Below are 21,060 nucleotides of genomic sequence, written 5' to 3'. Positions count from 1 at the left end.
ATAGGATTCTTGGCTAGAAGACAAAAAAATTTACAAATATCAAAAATACCCAATTGTGACTTTGCTTACATCCTAATATCTCCTACTGGGTCTCTCCAAGATGTAAACAAAAATATGTTATCCTATTAAGATCACCTCAATCTATGAAAGTGTTATCCAATACGATCAGACTTCAAGAGAAGTATTGTTCAATTTGCGTGGTGCTGGAACATGAATATTAATCAATCCCTACACGGTTTGATTGTGTTGGATTCCTGGCTTAGCATCTCATAACATAAATATTCGCAATTTGTTTAGGAAGCATAAGCATAGAGAAAGAAACTGTACCAGAGTCTCCAAAGACTTCTTGTATGTCTCTCCTGTGATGGATGCCACAACACTGATGTTACTTTTTGTCATGTAGAAATTCAGCAAACTATGGAACCTTCTCTTATTTAAGAATTCAAATAGCATTTTTCATGCTCACCTTCCAAATTAGGAAAACGGGTTTGCCTTCTCTGCCTACCAATTTCTGGAGTATTTTTCTTCTCAAACCCTGCATTCAAAATAGCCAACATACAAACCACCGAGTTTTCATCAAATTCTCCTAACAAATCCGTTTGTTGAACAACTATAACATATCAAACTTGTCTCGTTTTTAAAAATCACGGAGATAGATAGAGAGTGACAGGACCTTCAGCTGCTGTGCAATAAGAATCCCTGGATACAGCCTGCACTGCTCCAATCTGCCATTAAAGTCACTTTCAGCTCTCTGGTAAGAACAGAGCATATAGATACAGAGCTTTTAAAGAAGAAGTGCTGGCTTTAATTAGGACTCACCCCTGCAGCTTTCACGAAACTCTCAGTTACACGATTCAGCAGAGGATGACCCAAATCGAAAAGGGATTGCCCGTCAAATTTCTTCAGATCATTCAGAAGACAATATGTGAGCTGTTTGTATCAAGAAGACAAGAATTAATTGGCCGTCTATTAACCGTGTTATTTTTCAACCAAGTAATTTATTATATTTAAACATAAATTGAAGTTCATTAAAATTATTAGTAAAGTGAATATGCCGGTTAGAAGCATGCACAAAGAAACGTGGCCACATGTTAGCAACGTAAAGTGTCTTCTCGTACACAAGACCAACTAAACAGCAAGAACCAACTGCTGCAAGCTGTGGTTTTGTGGACCAAGCATTTGTCACAAGAGACATAAATCCCTCTTGAACTTACGATCTTAGCATCGTTGTTCCCTTTTCACTGTTGTGACTGTGATTACCTTCAGGCTCTGTCAACCTAGCCCTCTCTCTCTGAATGTCTCATCTATCCGGCCTCTGCTCTCCCTGAGGTGTATTTCTAGGCTTTTGTTGAAAGATTCGTGTAGCAGCCACTGTCTTATCTCTCTAATGTCCCATCCTCTGATCTGTCTCATGTCCCAGCTCTGTGATCGTTCTGGGACCGGTTCTGTTCTCGCTTGACAAGCTGCTTTCGCTTGCCTGTAACCCTGCCTGCATACAGATATTGCTGAGGATAGCTCTCTCTGTTCACTCATGCTTGCTGCTTAAGACTCTCTTTTCCCTCTCAGTCCGTGGGCGCTATCGGTTCACACCCTTCCCTTCAGTGATCTTGCAATTCCCATTGCCAAACCCTAATACCCCTTGGCCAGAACCACAACCACTGCACTGAACCGCACACCAGGAACTAAGCTTTCTCATTGCATCCGGTTAAGGCAGGAAAATAGCATGGTTCCATAGCGTAAAGCTTAGTTAAGCCAGCGGAGTTCACACCCCTAGGCTGTGCGCTGCAGGTGGCCCTATCTGTCTATGCGCCCCGGACAGATACAACTGATTTCTTCAGACAGAAAGCATTGACAGGATATGCCCTGCCCCCTGCCTTAGAGGAAGTAATAACCTGCTAGATTCACCGAATCGTCTTGATGTGTTCGGAGATAAAAGACTATCCTATCCTACCAGCGTAGGAATTGGTTTGGAATGCAGCGCCGGAACACAGACATATATAGAGGTAGAGGTAAGGCTCTCCTTTCATCCGTGGTCTATTCACATCTATCAACGATGGATGCCCCTTCCCCTATTGTCCACACGCCCCGCATCTTAGCCATTTTAGCCTGCAGCATCTTATCCATTTCTAGATCCAGAGCTAAAATTTCCAGGGTTGAACCATAATCTATGGAAAAAGCTGTTTACCTCATCGATAAGCCAGGGAACTTAGCTGCCTGTTAACCAGTTGATTCACCATCATCAGAAGCAACAGAGCCAATTTCATTTTGAGATTGATAGCCCCCTTCCCCTCACTGCGTCAAGAAGAACCCTAGTTGCTTCCTATAGATAGAGAGAAGTCAGCTGCCTGCACATATGCTCTGCACATACGCTGGAAACCTGCTTGGTCAATTAAATGCAGGGTTGAACCATAATCTGTGGAAAAAGCTGTTTACCTCATCGATAAGCCAGGGAACTTAGCTGCCTGTTAACCAGTTGATTCACCATCATCAGAAGCAACAGAGCCAATTTCATTTTGAGATTGATAAGCCCCTTCCCCTCACTGCGTCAAGAAGAACCCTAGTTGCTTCCTATAGATAGAGAGAAGTCTGCCAATCCGCCAGCTGCAGGCCCTGCATGCAGAACAGCTGCCTGCACATACGCTCTGCAACCTTAGCATATACATATACCTGTTTACGAATTAACGAATTAATGAATTAATGCTAGCATTAACACTAGACCGTTGACGGTCAGGCATAATGAAACTGGGCGTAAATATCAACTTAACCTATGTTCGGGCCTCTTCCGCCTCGGGAAGAGGCCAAATAAGATGGGAAAGCTTCAGCGGGGAAGCAGACATAGGTTATCTGGGGAGAACACCGCACAGACCTTATACTAAGCGCCGTATAACAGACTAGGAAAACGCTAAACTAATGCTAAGTCGGGTCATAACGATTACTATAGTCCCTGCCGGATGCCAGATGGAAGGGACTAAAAAGAACATGATAGCTTATGTTAAAATGAATGTCTCAAAATTAGTTACCCGTAGTTCTCCTCTTATAAAGTAAAATAAAATAAAAAATAGATAGAATATTTATTATGAATAATATTTATATTAGATTATGACTAAATCTTTTAAGTGAGTTAGTAATTTTGGAAATTAATATATTTTAAGAATTAATATATCTTAGAAATTATAATAATGTATAAATAAATTTTGTAATAATATTAGGATTTTTTTTTTAATATTTTTATTATCATTTTTCATAGAAGTGTATTTTAAATATAAATTAAATATTATATTTTTGTTACCCCTGATCGGGGTGCGTACTTGGCGATCGATGAAATCAAGAAATTTAATGGTGAGAGCCTCGAAGTGTCAAACCACCACCTTCCACATGCGTGGCAAGGTTGGCAAGGTCACGTCAGGCAACTGTGAGAGTTATAGCTGGGAGGGTGGCAATAAGATGTGCATCTATCTCCATTATGGAAGTGAGGTTCTGAAGGTTTGCATGCAGGGTCGTAACCGGAGTAAGCAAGGATATTGTCGCAGAGGAGGGCATCGGAACAAAGGTGGGTGGACATACCAGTCTCGCATCTAGACCACCATAGTGAGGGTGAATTGATATGTTGTCTATCCCATGGGTATGATGTCTATCCAATGCTAGAAGTCTTCAGGGTTTATGGTATAGGTTGGCAGGGTTCTGTAAGTCTGAGTCTTGCGTTGTTTTGTTTAATGTTGAGTCTGGGGGTTTGCAACAAAAATTGGCTTGGAGGTGCCACCATTTCCCTTCTTTTTGGCATTTGGATTTCCCGTCGAGGGATCCTCCTCACCATGCATGCTGGGAGGGTAGCTAGAGAAGGTAGGCAGGGTGGGGGAATTGCAATTTTGAGGCTCACTGAACTCTGGGCCGAAAGGCCTTGGGTTGTGGTTACAAGCCCGAGGGACATAAACATCACCAGGATGGACTGACTGAGAGATATGGTGGCCTCGACTCTGCAACAGAGTGAGGCAGACCTGATAGGGAACGCACATGATGGGTGCTGGGAGTCTGAGCAAAGCGGGGCTAAGGGAGAGATGAGTAATTTCTTGCGTCGAAGGGGCAATGTATGGGGCCAGGAGCCTGGAAATAATAGTGCAGCGTCTAAATTTGTTTGTGTTGTCTCTGGAAATCGAATTACAAATTTTTTTGAACCTAATCTGGATGGTGAAAAACTCAGCCAGTTTTTATGCATGTCAGGTGGACTATGTACAGGTAAATAGCAAGGAACGAGTCCTGGACAACCTGCAAGAAGGTGGTTCAACCCATCGAAATGCTTCCACTTCCACATAGTATATTATCGAGGGTGATTTTAGATGGAACGACAATGCCAAGCACACGCAACCCAGCTCTGTGTGGCCGAGGCAAAGGTAGAAAAGCCAAAGGAAAATATGAGGAAGGGGAGTCTCGTAATCTGGGAGGAAAGCCGAGAGGCCACAAGCCAATGGTGAACATTATCAATGAAGCGATGGAAGCATACCATGAGGGCATCGACGAGGAAATTCGACAGCTCATAGAAAAATGGGAGGCCAACCTGAATCGACAGGTAGGCTCCATGGAAATTGAAGTTGAGGATTGGCGGGTCTTAGTACCGGATCCCGGTCACACCCGCGGCAGAATAACACAGTTCAAACACACCCTCTTCCTTTACTGGTCAATGAAAGGAATCCTGGGCAAGGCCCTGGAACAAATTGCCTTGAACATGGTCACTACAATGCATACATTCCCGGACTACAAAAGGGAATTTCAGAAAATCATGTTTCAGTTGCAGAAGCAAGATGGTCGCCTCTAGCAGATTGAGAAACATTTGCCTTGCATCTTGCCAGCAGATGAGCTTCCAGGGTTGAATGTCAAAGACCCAACACCAGTGGATTCTGCCTCGGCAGAGGATGTAGATCAGTGAACCAAGGTCTCTTGTATTAGTTTTTGATGCGGATAGCATTTACTTTCAGTTGTAATTACAGTTATGTTAGTTTCCAGTTAAATAGGAAAATAGATATGGACATACAATCTTACATAACTTGGATAGGAAAGATCAAATTAGTTCAGTTTTGGATGGCATTCCATATTGTTAGGTGGCCAACAGACTTGGTTTCCCGCAGGGCAAGTTGAAGCCACCTAACAAATCTCTCAAATGGTTGTAACTTGTTGATTAAATTTAATAGAAAAAGAGGACCTACCAAACATAACAAAAGAAAAATATTATATTTTTGTCATTATATTAATTCATTTTTATTTTTAAAATACATAATATTAAAAAATCTAATCTGAAGATCTACACATTAATTTCGGGAAAGATTCATGGATGGGCGAACAAGGAGTTGAGCTGGAGGAGAAGTGCAGGACGAATAACTAGCGTTTCGGGCTGTTATAGAGGTTGTTTTCCATGGAAGGTCGCAAAGGAGGGAGCTCCACTCCCTCCTACAAGTAGGTTGTGGCCAGCAGGGGCAAAAAACCAATGGAAAATGATAGAGACCCTTCAGAAGGAAGGAAAAGAAACAGTGAAGAGGAACAAGATGGTACTAAATCAAGGGAGCATAATAGCACTAAGGAAAATGAGGAAGAAGACAAGGAACAGGGAACAAAAGACAAAGCACAAATGGGACCATGTAAACCCAAAGCTGCGGTTACACCCAGAGTCATTTTAAATGATCCTGCTCTGCAGGCACACAGGGACCACATGCAGACATATGCAATCATTTGTAAATTCATGGGTTTATGGCCCACTGAAAAAGCTTTACAAACGTGGATTAAATACCACTGGAAACCAAAAGGAAGCATTGACCTACATCTTGGGTCTAAGGGTTTCTTCACTATGGTATTTGCAAATATTGAAGATAAGGATAGAGTGTTTGAAGGAGGGCCCTACTTTTATGCTGCAACAGGCCTCTATATGTGACCATGGATTATGAATTTTGTTCCGGAGCGTGAGACTTTTACTTCGGTCCCGGTTTGGGTAAGACTCTACTCTCTACCTCTTGATTACTAGCAAATGGAATCCTTATCCGCCATAGGAAATAAGTTAGGACGTTTTGTCAAAGCTTCTGAGGCCACTAGAAGGGGAAAGTATACTTCCTTTGCTAGAATATGTGTGGAGATGGATCTCTCTGGAGCTCTACCGGATGAGGTTATCTTGGAAGTATTTGATGAAGAATGGGTGCAAATAGTAGATTATGAACATATTCCATTCAAATGTCACAAATGCCACGAGCATGGGCACCTATTCAGAGACTGCCCTCTCAGTAAAACAGAGAATAAGAGAAAAGCTAACACAATGAAGGATACCGAAAGCTTCCACAAAGTGGCACATAAAGGAAAAGGAGGCAAAAGAGGGCCAAAGACACAAAAATCAGAAGGGCAACAAGCTAGTCAGAACAGGTTCCAAGTTCTCGAAGAGGATGAAGGTATAACAAAAGCAGATCAGGCAAAGGGAGGAAGTCCAGTGGAGGAGGGGAAAGAAGAAGATAGTGAACAAACACAAGATAATAATAAACAGAAAGAAACTATGATGAGTGATGCAGAACTAGAGATGGACCATGAAATGACCCAGAGTGAGATGGAAATGGAGGACCATGAACTACAGGAGATTCTTGAGAAAGAGAACCTAGATCTGGAAGGTTTCTTGAATCAAGGAACCAGAGAAGGGATAGACTCGTTACCTCCAGAGGAGTTCAATAGAGTTCAGTAGCTGTTTATATGGAAAACCCAGACCAAAGGGCTGGAGAGGCAAAGAAACAATGAAAGGCAGGGCAGCGAAGGTGTGAAAATGATGAAAACCACACCAGGATTAGCACCCAGAAACCCAGGAAAGAAAAGAGGCAGAAAAAAGCAGAATGAGCTATTGATGGAATGTGGAAAGCTAATGATAGATTCAGGTAAGATGAAAGACCTATCCAGCTACTCCTTTACAAATATTTAATTATGAAGTTCACTTCTTGGAATATCAGGGGTCTAGGTAGTAAAAGAAAACAAAGATTACTGAGTAATAGAATGAAACAAGCAACTCTGGATGTGATCTTCATCCAGGAAACCAAGTGTTCCATTCAAAAAATAAAAGAAATCCATAGTAAATGGCTCAATCGATTTGAGTTTCTGGAAGTCAAAGTAGAGAATACAGCAGGAGGTATACTCACTCTTTGGAACCCCCAAAAAATTGGCATAATAGATGCTGAGGCATCTAGGGATTATTTATCTGTGGTCATTCAACCTGTGGGAGATAAGGAAACCTACCTGGTAACGAATGTGTATGGCCCTCAAAGAATGGATGATAAACTTAGGTTTCTAAATTCTCTGGAGAATCTCAAAGACATATATGCAGGAATACCATGGATCTTGGGGGGTGATTTCAACATGATCAAATCACTTTCGGAGAAAAAATGGGGAACCAAAGTTCTAGGCAAAGACTCTTCAGCATTTCAAACTTTTATAGATAAGATGAAGCTAGTGGACATTGTAACGAGTAATGGTATCTTTACTTGGAACAATAAAAGAGGAGGAGAGTCTCAGGTGGCCTCAAAATTAGACAGATTCATAATCTCAGAGGACCTTATGCTCAATGACAAGGAAATGGTAGCAAGAGTTCTCCCCTTTGGAGGCTCAGATCACTGGCCGGTTCAACTGGAGGTTCAGGGCATTGGTACCCCCAGGAACAGACCTTTTCGATTTGAGAATATCTGGCTTTCCCACCCAGATTTCATCAGCAACATTGCCAAATGGTGGTCAGAAGATTTGAACATTCAGGGCACTAGAATGTTCCTTCTTCAGAAAAGACTAAAACACATCAAGCTCCGGCTCAAAGATTGGAACAAGAATGAATATGGCAATATTTTTTAGGAGAAAAAATCTGTTGAAGGTAAAATGCAGGAACTCAACCAAGCCCTTATCACGGATGGCTTTGATAAAGTCAGAAGTGATCAAGTCACCAAATATCATCAAGACTAGGAGAATTTATGTAAACAAGAGGAAATATTTTGGAGACAAAAATCTAGAGTTCAGTGGCTAAAAGAAGGAGAACGTAATACTAGATTTTTCCACAAATCCACTATGGCGAATAGAGCTCATAACAGGATTTCTTTGATCAAGGACGGAGGAGGAAATCTTCTCAATTCTCATGAAGAAATAGAAGCAGTACTAGTTCAGCACTTTCGAAGCATAGCAAAGGAAACCTGTTATGATAGAGAACACTCCATCAGGGACTTCACTAGACATATACCTAGGCTAGTGTCTAGAGAGGACAATTTCAACCTTAACAGGCCAGTGACTGAAGAGGAGGTTAGTGAGGTCCTCAAAGAAATGCAGAATGGTAAGGCGCCAAGCCCGGATGGTTTCAATGTAGATTTCTTTAAAGCTTGCTGGAATATTGTCAAACAGGATATTCTGAATGTAGTAGAAGATTCCAGGATGAATAGAACTATTTTGAAGGTGCTGAATACCTCTTTCATCGCCTTGATCCCTAAACAGGAGTTGGCTCAAACCCCTGATAGGTTCAGACCAATAGCTTTGTGCAATGTGGTTTACAAGATAATATCAAAAGTTGTAGCCAATAGACTCAAACCTCTCCTTCCTACCCTAGTTTCTGTGGAACAATCTGGATATGTGGAAGGAAGGAAAATTCTTAATAACATCATTCAAGCACATGAGGTGGTGCACTCTCTGACCAGCAATAGAAAGGCTAGAATGATCATGCAATTGGACATAGCCAAAGCTTATGATAAGCTGAATTGGACCTATATCAGGAAAGTTCTTATTGCTTTTGGGTTTGATCACAACTGGGTGAGATGGATCTTGGCTCTGGTTACTTCTTCCAGCTTTTCAATTTTGGTCAATGGTTCTCCCTCGGAGACTTTTATTCCTTCTAGAGGCCTCAGGTAGGGTGACCCACTCTCTCCCTTTCTCTTCATCCTCATGATGGAAGGACTGGGTCGGTCTATCAAGCATGCAAAAGAAGTTGGTAAGATCAAAGGTCTCCAACTCTCTGACAATGGACAGGCCTTGACTCATCAACAATTTGTTGATGATACCATGCTGTAGGGAATCCCCACAGTCAAAGAAGCTCTTGCATATAAACAAATCCTAAGTGACTTTGCCATGGCTTCAGGTATGGAAGTTAACCTCTCCAAATCTAAGATTTTTTTCTTCAATACTAATATTGCTATTCAGAGGAACATCTCTAGAATTTTGGGCTTTCAAAGAGAATCTCTCCCCTCAAAATATTTGGGAGTTCCTCTAACTGCTAAACCATTACACAAGAGCATCTGGGAGTCGGTGATTAATAAATTGCAAGATAAAACCAGGAAATGGACTATGAGATCCTTAAACTTGGCTGGTAGGTTGGTGCTTACAAAGGTTGTACTTCAATCAATCCCAGTCTTTATGCTATCAGCTCTCCCAGCACCTAAAGGAGTCTTGCATCAATTCAGAAACATACAAAGAGACTTTCTTTGGGGCAAGGGGGAAGAAAGGAAGAAATGGGCCTTGGTAGCCTGGGAAAAAATCTGCAAACCTAAAAACCATGGGGGTCTTGGATTGGATGATCCTAAGATTCTAAGCAAGGTTTTAGGGGCAAAATTATGGTGGCGCTGGGTAAAAGAACCAGAGGCTTAGTGGGCTATCATTTGGAAAGAAAAATATGCTAGCTCATGGCAAAATAATGATCACATAAGGATGGATGGAAATATAAAGGGATCACACATTTGGAATAAGGCCTGGGATAACAGGGGCTTAGTTCAAGAAAACAGCTTCTGGGAAATTAGAGAGGGAGACTTAGCTTTATTCTGGGAGGACAGATGGAAACAAGAACCTATTCTGTTAAAAGAGGACTTGGAGGACCTCAAGGTAGAGGCAGATACTAAAGGGCTATCCAAGGTAAAAGATTTTTGGGATCAAAACAACAGTATAGGAAAATGGAGAACCTGGAGGAACTTTGATTTCAGAGATGACAGCCCCCTGAAAGCTAAAGCTGAGACACTAATGAAAGTGTTAGAACAAAGGAAAATTTTAGTGTTAGGGGGGCATGACCAGCTGAGATGGGGCAACAACAATGAGGGTACCTTTAATCTTAAGGAAGCAAAACTCATACTCCTTGAATTAGATTCCCATGCTCCGGATAGGATTTGGCAAAACCTATGGAGGCATCAAGGTTGGATGAAAATTAAACTCTTCATGTGGCTGGTTTTGCATAGGAAAATTTTGACCTGGGATAACATTCGGAAGAGGGGTGTCCTGGGGCCTTCCAGATGCCAGCTCTGTGAAGCTCAAGAGGAAACAATGGAGCACCTTCTCAACAATTGCATTTTTACCTCTAGGTTGTGGGATTCTTTTGCCACCATCTTCCAATAGTCTGATAGGGACAAAGGGAGTATTATCAACACCCTAAACAACTGGAGAAGAAACTTTTTGGATAATGAAGTTCTTGGCTCAGCTTGGGCCCTTACGCCAAGCTTCATTATTTGGAATGTCTGGAAAGAAAGGAACAATAGAATCTTCAAGAATGTAAAGAAGCCTTCCCATTGCCTTTATGATCAGATCTTAAAACAGCTTAAGGAGACAGTTGGCACTATAGTTCGAAATCTCCCTAAGAATCCACCTTCTGTAACAGAATTGAGGATTCTCAGTCAGCTAGGGTTGCAGGGACTTATTCCTCAGGGCCTGGATAGGAAGGTTTTAATTTTGGATCCTGAGCTAGATTTCTGGCATCCTCCCCCTAAGGGTTTTTTGAAATTCAACATTGATGGTGCTTCAAAAGGAAATCTGGGCATGACCGGTCATGGAGGGGTGTTAAGGGATGAAAACAGAAGTATTATTTTCATCTTCTATTGCCATTTAGGAAGAGCCACCAACAATATGGCGGAATTAATGGCTATGGAGCAATGTCTAGATTTCCTGGTTCAGGATAACCGCCAAAATGTGATTATTGAAGTTGATTCTGAGTTAATCATTAACTCGGTCAAGAGAATCAGCTGGGGTACGAAGCCGGAAAAAGCCTCAAGAAACTGGAGGTTGATCCAGGTCTTTCAACGGATTCACAGTCACCTCCAGAGCCTGAGAACAATCAGTTTTAAACATGTGCGAAGAATGGCCAATAAACTGGCGGATATTCTGGCCAATCAAGGAGTGATCTGCACAGAAAATAGGGTTGCGATGAACTGGCAAGAGCTACCTCAGAATAGATTAAAAGTGAAGTGTCACGACCAAGCAGATGAAGATAAGATGGTGTTTCGGAACAGAGCCATGGAGGCGGGGTTCAGATGACTCAGCAGCTTTATGTTTAGCAGTTTGCTCACAGTCGGGTCTTTAGCGGGTTGCAAGCAATGGTCAACCTTCGCAACCTGGGTTAATACTTTCATAGTAGTTCCTAGAGGTAACAACACAGGTGATTTGGTTTTTTGGATGACAGGCAGGATGGCGGGTGCTTCAGCTCACATTGGTTCAGGTAGAGTAGATGCAGTGAGAGGACGGAAACCGGGAACTCTCGGCGGCCGCGAAACCAGGGGTTTTTCTTCTTTGTTCACAATACCGCGTCCAGAGCGGTTTTTCGGTGATCGCAGGCCTTGCAAGCGGGAAGTGGTTTTTCCAATTTGGGAGTGATTCCATTCAGCAAGCTCCACGTGGTAGTGGGGTCGGATGGAATACCACCCTCATCGCACGCTATTGTTTGGTGATGTAGACCAGTGCGATATGATCCTCAATCGTCGGATCTTGCAAGGCAGATCTATGGATGGGATTGATCAAGCATGTTGGTGGGTCCTTATGGGTAAAAGTCGTGCTTCTAAGCACAGCGATATTAGCCATAGCCATGGGATCGGATGAGGAGGTTCGACGGTTGAGATTAAAGATGCAAGTCAGGAAAATGGCGGGAAGTAAATTGTTCTTGGCGGGAAGCGGCTTATTATACATTCTACAGATTCGCGGGTTAGTGAGTTATGCAGATATGAAATCTTTATAGTTTGGCACATGTGTTCCTCTTCGGGTCCGACTCTAAATTCTTGTTAGCCGGTTTCCAAAGTATTTTTCTTTAGAGAGTTGTGAGGTTTGGTTGTAGGGGTCGGGGCTTTTGCCTTTGGCCCATTTACAGTTAATGTTGGGTTTTCTCCTTGGTCCACAATGTATCGAGAAATGTTGTATTTTATTTAATGATTAATGAAATAGAAGCATTAGCAAAAAAAATCTAATCTCAATACAATATTCTTAAACAATTAATTAAAATATTATTATTAATTTATATTAATATTCTAAATATATTTAATAAAAACTACAACTTTAAAATATAATTATTAACTTGCAATCAATATATTAATAACATTAATTAATAAACAAAAAAAATAAGATGCACCTAAAAAATAAGATGCACCTAAAATTAAAGCAAAAATATAAAAATTAACAATTCATACATATGAGAAATGCAAATTAAAATGATATAAAAATCTAAATGACAACCACATTGAAATATTTTTTTGAAATTTCATATTCATGGAACAAATCTTACATGGGTGAAACATGGCTTTCTATTCAAGTTAAAAAGAACATGGAACAACATCCAACATAATCACACACAATCTTTAGCCCTTGTCAAACATTATGAGAAAACCAAACACTTTTTGTTCTGGGAAAGAAATAAAATAATAATACTTTTATTCCTTATATATATAGCAATACAAATTGAAAAAAATATGATAGTTTGAATTGAGATGAAAGTTTCAAAATTAGTATTAGGTAATTCTTCTCTTATAAAATCAAAATAACAAGAAATTACATAACATATTTATCATGATTAATGCTTATATTAGACTAAGATAAATTACATCTTTAAAGTTAATTAATAGTTATTTTAGAAATTAATTTTTATTAAAAATTAAATTAATAATATATAATTAAATTTTTATATATAAATGTAAATCTTTTATACTATTAAAAGATAACATTAATCTTTTTATTATATTTTTGGTAAAAATATATTTTTACTATGAATTAAAATATAAATTATATCTTTAAAGTTAGTTAATAGTTATATTTTAATTAATTTATATTAAAAATTAAATTAATAATATATAATTAATTCTTCATATATAAATGTTAATCTTTTATACTATTAATGTAAGAACATTAATTTTTTTATTATATTTTTGATAAAAATATATTTTTACTATGAATTAAAATAAATAAATATTCTATTTTATATATTATATTAATTTATTTTTATTAAAAATAAGAAAACTAAAGACAAGGAAATATTCTTAAACAATTAACTAAAATATTAATTTATATTTTAAATATATTTAATTAATCCACAAGCTTAAAAATATAATTGTTAAACTGTAGTTAATATTATTGAATTGAGATTTCTGTGATCCATATCAAATTTAAGAGAAGATCTTTAGCGAAAATCACAAGTTAATATATTAATATATACCAAATAAATTAGACTAAACTAAAACTTGAAGCCAGAGACAGAAATTAGACATGAAAAAAGGCAAATTAACATGAAGAAATTCTTGATAACTCAATAGGGTAACCATGTTAAATGGACAAACACATTCAAATATGTCTAAATATTTTTAATTTATAATCGGAAAAACCAAATTCATAATTTAAAACATGCAATTACATCATTGCTTTTTTTTTTTTTTTTGCTCTTCTGTATTCTCCTAAAATTTAACTTTGCTTAACATATCACCACCCATCACCATTTGGTGATTACTGCTGCAGACAACGTACTTTCTTCACCCCATTGATATTATCTGCACCTGGTTTGACACTGCTAATTCCATGAGGTGTGGCAGTGGATCACGACCAACGGGCGATGGCATGGCCGCATGAATCAAGCAAACGGTGGGGTTAAAACTTCTTAATATGCTAGAAATAGAAATCGACAACAAAGGTGGAACTTGTGCTGCACAGTTTGCCATGTGCCAAGTACGGATTCAAAGAATCAAATTTTCTTGAAGTTGAAATACTCGGAGCATCAATATTACAACCATATCTATTCTGCATAAGATCGAAGTACATGATTATACAGTCCTAATGAGCCATTGCGTTGATTACATGCGTCCGGCTGTTTCGAATGGCCATGCCGCAGAAAAGCCCCCATCAAAAAACAGGTCTGGGCTGATAAAATCTTTGTTCATATAATCATGCACCTGGCTCAAATCACAGGGATCTTCATACAATGCAAACTGTTGATAATTTTCAAAATCGTCCTTGAAGTTCCAATTTTCACCGAGGCATTTCAAATCTGGATTTTCCAGGGAAACCTCGGCGGGCAAGCTTTCCTTGGGAGATTGACAGACTTGTTCCTTCAAGTCCAGAACTGGGCTTGAGGGAATGCCGAGATCATCATCCGAAGCTTCTAGAAGATAACAGAGATCAATCCCCGAGTCTGAAACGAGGGTTTGGCCGTTAGAAATATCGGAGGCCAGCAAATTATCCCCCGAATTTGGCGCATAAAAAGTGGAACATGTCGCGTTGATCTCTTCCTCCAGGCTTCTCATAACGCCGCTTACGAAATCCTCACTCGGAGCGAACTCTTCTTCCTCAGCTGGGGTTTTGTCTAGTTGCAGCAGATGACAAAACTGGTCCGTTTCTTCGCCATTAAATCGTTTCGGCTCCCGGATATCAGTGGAATCCGGCAGAACCCCCGGCTCTCGGCTGCGTTTTCTGAGCGTCTCAGACATATTTAAAAGACCGCCCCGAGATTCGAACGCTGAACGCAACGGTGAAACAGAGCCGAGATTCTTCGGAAAAAAAAGAAACAGAGCCGAGATTAGAGAACGATGATAGCTATTCTGGCATATTGGAAGGGGATTTAAAAGAAATTTATGGAAGATTTCAGACGCCAGGCATGAATTCTCCCGTTCGCCATTCCCCCCATTTAAATATTGGGGAAAAGCTTTGTTTCATTCGCTGATGTCAAATTTTCGATGAATCATTTCAAGAAAGACTCTGGTAAAACAAATTTCAACGCCCTGTCACGATGGCGGTAAAAAGACTTTACTTAATTTTCGGTCCGTGGCGTGTGATACGGGACATTCAAGCGTTCCGTATTCGCTGGAATTTGGTGAAGAAATCATCACAAAAAAACTGTGTGAGAAGTAGAATACTTCAGAGCGAAATGGGACCTCTACACTTTAAAGCCATATCTGGTTTTCATGATAGCGATTTCTGAGAATCATTTTAAAATGAAAGTTGTGTTGTGTTTGTTCTCTTTCCTGAACCATATGACAAGTATGGGATAAAGATTTTTGAACCACATGAGATGTATGGGATTCCATTCTTTATTTTGTGACTTCCATTATTGCGTACTTCTGCCAATGGGTAGGTGTTGATTATTGAATATATCGGTGTGTTAAATCAACTTTTTTCTAGATGTTTGAACTAGAAGTATACTCTAATTTCTAAGCAATAATCGTCCACGTCATCATTCAAATTTTCCAATAATCTTGGTACCTCACCACGACTTAATGAATGCCACACTCCAACCTCTATCATCATCCATGATGTGTCCATTAATATATATTCCCTCGTTCGGAATTGCACCACTTAAAAAGGTATGTTTATCTAAAAAGGTATGTTTATCAATAACATTATCTTAAGCATTAGGCTAAGCATGACTTATCACATACCTCATATGGTAGTTGATCTCCCACTACATACCTTATTTACAAAGAAATATATATATTTTTAATATAATGACAAATTGATCTCCCACTACATACCTTATTTACAAAGAAATATATTTTTTAATATAATGACAAATTAAATGTCGGCACAGATGGGTGTTAGAATTATATAGAAGAGTCTACTCCATCCCTAATAAAGACTTACGAAATCTATTTCGATCTCAGTGGAAATTTAAATGTCGTTCTCCAATTTATTACCCCACCTTTTAAATATGTTTTCCATCTTTCACCATGAATCCCACCCAACTAATGATGTTGTGTTTACTAACAATCCCACTTGTTGCATTCAAACTTTCTTTAGAGTATACATTTCCCTTTTTAAGCAATGGGTGTTATTTGTGATACACATGAAAAGCTTTTTCCAATTTCACTAATCGAGAAATCCATGATTTTTTTTTTTTAATATAAAAAAAGTGTAAGGAATATTTACTACAAAACATGTGATGAAATATAAGTTAAATATTACATGGAATTTTACAAGAAAGTAAGGAAGTAAAGCGAAGAACTTTTCAACTAACATTTAACTATATAAATTTTCATTTTCATTTTAATTTTTTTTTGGGAAAATTTGATTATAAGTAAAATGGAGAAGTATTAATAAATTCCTTTCTATAAGTAATTTCTAATTTCTCCATTTTTAAATATGCATAGGTTTTAATAAAGGTTGGGTAAAAATTATGGCTTATGATTGCAATTTAGGTTAAAATTCAAACCTTACGTGTTAAGGTTAGACAAGATTATTAGGTTACGGAAAAAGGTGTAAGGTAAGTAGGTTCTTTGTTCCACTACCATAATATGAGATTGTAGTCTTATTTCACCTTGAGATTGTAGTATTATTGCACCTTGAAACCCCTTGTTTTGAAGTTTTTTTTAATCGGCATGCATGGTTAGGACAACCTTGCATCAAAGATTGTCTTATAATCTTGGTATTACTTGCTATGCCCAAAATGGAATTCAAACTTAACACTTAACAAGTATTATATCTAGGGTAGTTTTTGGTAATATTTTGAATATAAAAATGTTTAAATATATATTAATCATTTCAATATATTTATAAATTTATTGTAAAATGCAATTGTTAAAAATAAAAGTTTATTATATTAAAAATATATATGTTTTTATTTTCAAAATCAAGGTATTTTGTTGTGTATAGTATTTGTTCAACAAATTTTTATGAAAGTAGGTGATATAATTTTTCTTTGGTATGAATTTAGAGATGTAATTAAATTGAAAACAATCATATATAAATTTACTTGATTTTCCCTTGTTTGGAAAAAATAAAATATAATTTAATTAAAAAAAAATTCCATGTTTACAAAAATTTAACATATAATAACCTAGATTCTTCGTTCAACGCTTGAGATATATTTTGTAATTATGTCTCCAATTTTGTGCTAAATCCATAGCTATATATGCTAGTAGGTACATCAATATGTACATCATTTTTACGAAATGTTGTAGTATACTACTTCTATTTGCCATATCTAGAAGCTTAATGTTTCTCTTTTGAAACTTTGAAATTTGCCACAAAATAAACCTTAAAAACAAAACTCTTCCATTAACAAATTAAGTGATGTTTTGTAAATTACATCTACATTGCAAATATATAAATACGAGTTACCATTGAGAGACGACAACCATGGATTTGAGTGTGGAGGCAAGGAATATGAAGATGTTTCTTGGCAACCCCGCTTCATCATCTTTAATTTTTCCTTGAACAATTGATTTCAGCAGCCAAACATAGATGAGATTTCTTTGTATAAAGGTTTATCTTTAAAAAACAGAAATATTACAAACTTAAAATCCATGAGAGAAACTATGGGGAAAGGGCTTTAACCTCTCGACCTTGGCCCTCCCTTGTACATGGTTAGAGGATGTGGAGATTTCTTTCCCACTTTGGGTTTTTCTTAGTTTTTGTCAGTTCGAATATATTCGCCTGATTAAAAAGATAAAACTTTAGTTAAAATGGTTTAGACCAGGGTGAATGCATGAATATGGGTTACACTTTTTGGCAAGCGCACGAGTTGGAAGGGAGAAAAAAGTAGCTCTATCGAGCTATTTGAGGGCTTAGAAATAAACCCTCAATCGAGATCCTATGTAACCCACAGTTACATAGGAGCTCGATCAAGTTGTTTAAGGGCTTAAAAATAAACTTCAATCGAGATCCTATGTAACCCACAGTTACATAGGAGCTCAATTGAGCTATTTTTTTAATCTTCCTGCTGAAAAAGCAACAGGGAATTTATTGTTCAAAGGGCTTGATCGAGTTATAGCTTGATTGAGCCCTTGTTTAACAATGTTAAGAGCTTGATTGAGGGTTTGTTAAACCTGTCAGGCCAGGAGTTAACTCCTCAAATGAATTGTGTCTAGGCATTAAGATTGCTCATGGATATACACAAGGAGCGAGAGACTCTTGGGCTTCACCTCCTAGTGTCTCTTCATATTCCTATTCTCCATTATTTACTATTTACATTATTTACATATATTCACCCAATCCCAATGATTAGGTGTCAACATTCCCCCCTTTACTTTGAAGGGATATCAGTGAGTCCAAGCATAGTTTTGAACCTTTCGAACTTTTCTCTTCCAAGCGCTTTGGTGAAGATGTCTACAATTCGCTAATTAGTGGAACAATGGCATAGATCAGTTGTCTTGGCATCAACATAATGTCAAATCAGATGATATTTTGTATTTATGTGCTTCGTCCGATCATAGAACTTTGGGTTCTTGGCCAACTTTATTGCAGAGTTTCTTTCACTCATGAGTGGAGTTGAATTCACTTGTTTCACCTACAAATCTTCCAGAATTTTCCTGAGCCACACAATTTCCTTTGTTGCCTCAGTTGTTGCCACATATTCTTCCTCTGTTGTGGAATTTTCTATAATTGATTGTTTGTGTGATCTCAAAGAGACATCTCCCGATCCAAGACTCATAGCATAAATTGAAGTAGATGCCCCAGTTTCTTTGTTTCCATCGATGGTTGAATAAGAGTATCCAATCAAGCTGAAGTCGCCCACTTGTGTATACTTGAGTCCAAAGTCTTGACTTCCCTTCAAGTACTTTAGAACTCTTTTTGCAGCAAATAAATTTCTCTCACAAGGATTTTTCATAAACCTGGAGAGGATTCCAACAATAAATGAAATGTTCATTCTGGTAGTATTCAGGTAGTTGAGACTTCCTACAAGCTATATATACTTTGTTGCCTCCTCAAATTATTCTCCTTCAATGGATGTGAGTTTCAAGCTCTGTTCCATTAGAGTAGTCAAAGGATTGCACTCAGTCGTGCCAAACTTGTTCAATAGATCTCCAATGTACTTCTTTTGAGAGAGGAATATAGACTTCGGATGTTGAGTTAGTTCAATACCAAGATAGTAGTGAAAATAACCCAAGTCTGTCATTTAAAAACCTTTCCTCAATTCCTTATTTATGGATAAAAGATAGCTCTCATTGTTCCCTCTTATCAAAAGATAATCTACATATACCACAAGATATACAACTGTTTTTTCAACTTTCTTGATAAACAAAATTGCATCATCAAGAACATAATGTTTGAAGTTGAGTTTCAGAAGATGATCAGTTAACTTTTCATACCGGGCTCGTGGTGCTTGCTTGAGGCCATACAAGGATTTCACAAGTTTTCATACTTTGTGTTCTTGGCCCTTCACAACAAATCCTTCTAGCTGGGACATGAAAAAATTATCTTTCAGATCTGTTGCATCCTCAAATTCTTTCCCTTCAATGGATGTGAGCTTCAAGTTCTGTTCCATTGGAGTAGTCAAAGGATTGCACTCAGTCGTGCCAAACTTGTTCAATAGATCTCCAATGTACTTCTTTTGAGAGAGGAATATAGACTTCGGATGTTGAGTTAGTTCAATACCAAGATAGTAGTGAAAATAGCCCAAGTCTGTCATTTAAAAACCTTTCCTCAATTCCTTATTTATGGATAAAATATAGCTCTCATTGTTCCCTCTCATCAAAAGATTATCTACATATACCACAAGATATACAACTGTTTTTTCAACTTTCTTGATAAACAAAGTTGCATCATCAAGAACATAATGTTTGAAGTTGAGTTTCAGAAGATGATCAGTTAACTTTTCATACCAGGCTCGTGGTGCTTGCTTGAGGGCATACAAGGATTTCACAAGTTTTAATACTTTGTGTTCTTGGCCCTTCACAACAAATCCTTCTAGCTGTGACATGAAAAAATTCTCTTTCAGATCTTCATTCAAGAAAGCAGTTTTTACATCCATTTTACATTCTAAGCTGCCAAGGCAAAGAGTGTCCGAATGTTAGCCCATTTTGTTGTGGGGGAAAAAGTGTCCTCATAATTGACCCCTTCTATGCAAAACCTTTGGCCACAAGCCTTGCTTTGTGCTTGTCAAGTGAGGCATCAGCTTTATACTTGCTCTTGCATACCCACTTGCAACCAATTGATTTTGTTCCCAGTGGAGGATTAACCAAATTCCAAGTGCCATTCTTTATCAAGTCGTCATACTCCTTTTGCATCACTTATTTCCATTTATCATGAGAAGCGACTTCTTTGAAGGAATTTGGTTCAAAATCTATAGAAAAATTTAGTTCACAATCATAAGAAACATCCATATCAACAAGTGAATCAGAATAATCTACATCACATCCATTTTTCCTAGTTGAATTTCTTGTTCCTTTCTTTCCAACCCCATCAGGATGAACACTGTCGAGTGTCGTTGTCACCCATTTTGGAGCACATTTCTGAGATGGCCCAGGCTTCTCAGTTGACTGAGTTGGGACTAATTCAAGACTGATTCTCCCAATTCTGTTAATCACATCACTCAAAGTGTAATCAATGGTTGGAGCTTAATGTGGGAAAGAGAGTGCTTCAGAAGAAGATTCCACATATTGATCGAGTATAGGAATTCCCCCTTCAAGATGTGGAATCTAATTATCAAATTCTTGAAATGATTTTCGATGTTCGAATCTATCCAAGTGATCAAGCTATCACTCAACAACATTGTCATCTTTGGAGGATTCAAGAAAGATTACATCTCTAGATACAACAAACTTCTTATTAACTTCATCATAGAGATGATATACTTTGGAGCTATTTGAATACCCCAAGAAGATACACTTACGACTCCTTGCACCAAGTTTGTTTCTTTTTTCCTTTGGTATCAAGGCATAACAGGTGGAACTAAAGACCCTGAGATGCTTTACCGAAGGAATGTGGCCATACCACATTTCATAAGGAGCCTTGTTTCTAATAGCATTAGATGGACATCTATTATTTACATACACAACATAGAGAATTGCATCAACCCAAAACATCAATTTTACATTCTTGAAAAAGATCATGGAACGTACCATATATAATATTGTCTTGTTCATT

At 38.1% G+C, this 21,060-nt stretch overlaps 1 protein-coding gene and 1 long non-coding RNA gene across 2 annotated transcripts; both read right to left on the bottom strand.

Moving 5' to 3' along the window:
* Positions 1-305: 305 nt before the first annotated feature.
* On the bottom strand, positions 306-972 carry LOC149171626 (uncharacterized). Its single transcript, XR_016259570.1, has 4 exons — positions 820-972; positions 674-725; positions 467-535; positions 306-359 (listed from the first exon to the last, which is right to left on the bottom strand). It is a non-coding gene; the product is annotated as an uncharacterized LOC149171626 (long non-coding RNA).
* A 12,586-nt stretch (positions 973-13,558) lies between these two features.
* LOC149171625 (uncharacterized) lies at positions 13,559-15,126 on the bottom strand. The gene has a single exon (XM_089427534.1). It carries the CDS (start codon positions 14,685-14,687, stop codon positions 14,055-14,057), a length of 633 nt encoding a protein of 210 aa, XP_089283660.1. The 5' UTR covers positions 14,688-15,126; the 3' UTR covers positions 13,559-14,054.
* Positions 15,127-21,060: the final 5,934 nt, after the last annotated feature.

The sequence above is a fragment of the Pinus tabuliformis genome, chromosome 4_2 (assembly GCF_031772625.1).
Source record: "Pinus tabuliformis cultivar Carrire ecotype Pingquan chromosome 4_2, CPIR1, whole genome shotgun sequence".
In the NCBI taxonomy this organism is placed as follows: Eukaryota; Viridiplantae; Streptophyta; class Pinopsida; order Pinales; family Pinaceae; genus Pinus; species Pinus tabuliformis.
The sequence above is the reverse complement of the archived record's forward strand: the minus strand, read 5'-3'. Positions and strand labels throughout refer to the sequence as shown.

Bases quoted from the DNA above. Each gene is read 5' to 3' on its own strand.
- LOC149171625 (XM_089427534.1), bottom strand. From the start codon at position 14,687: ATGTCTGAGACGCTCAGAAAACGCAGCCGAGAGCCGGGGGTTCTGCCG.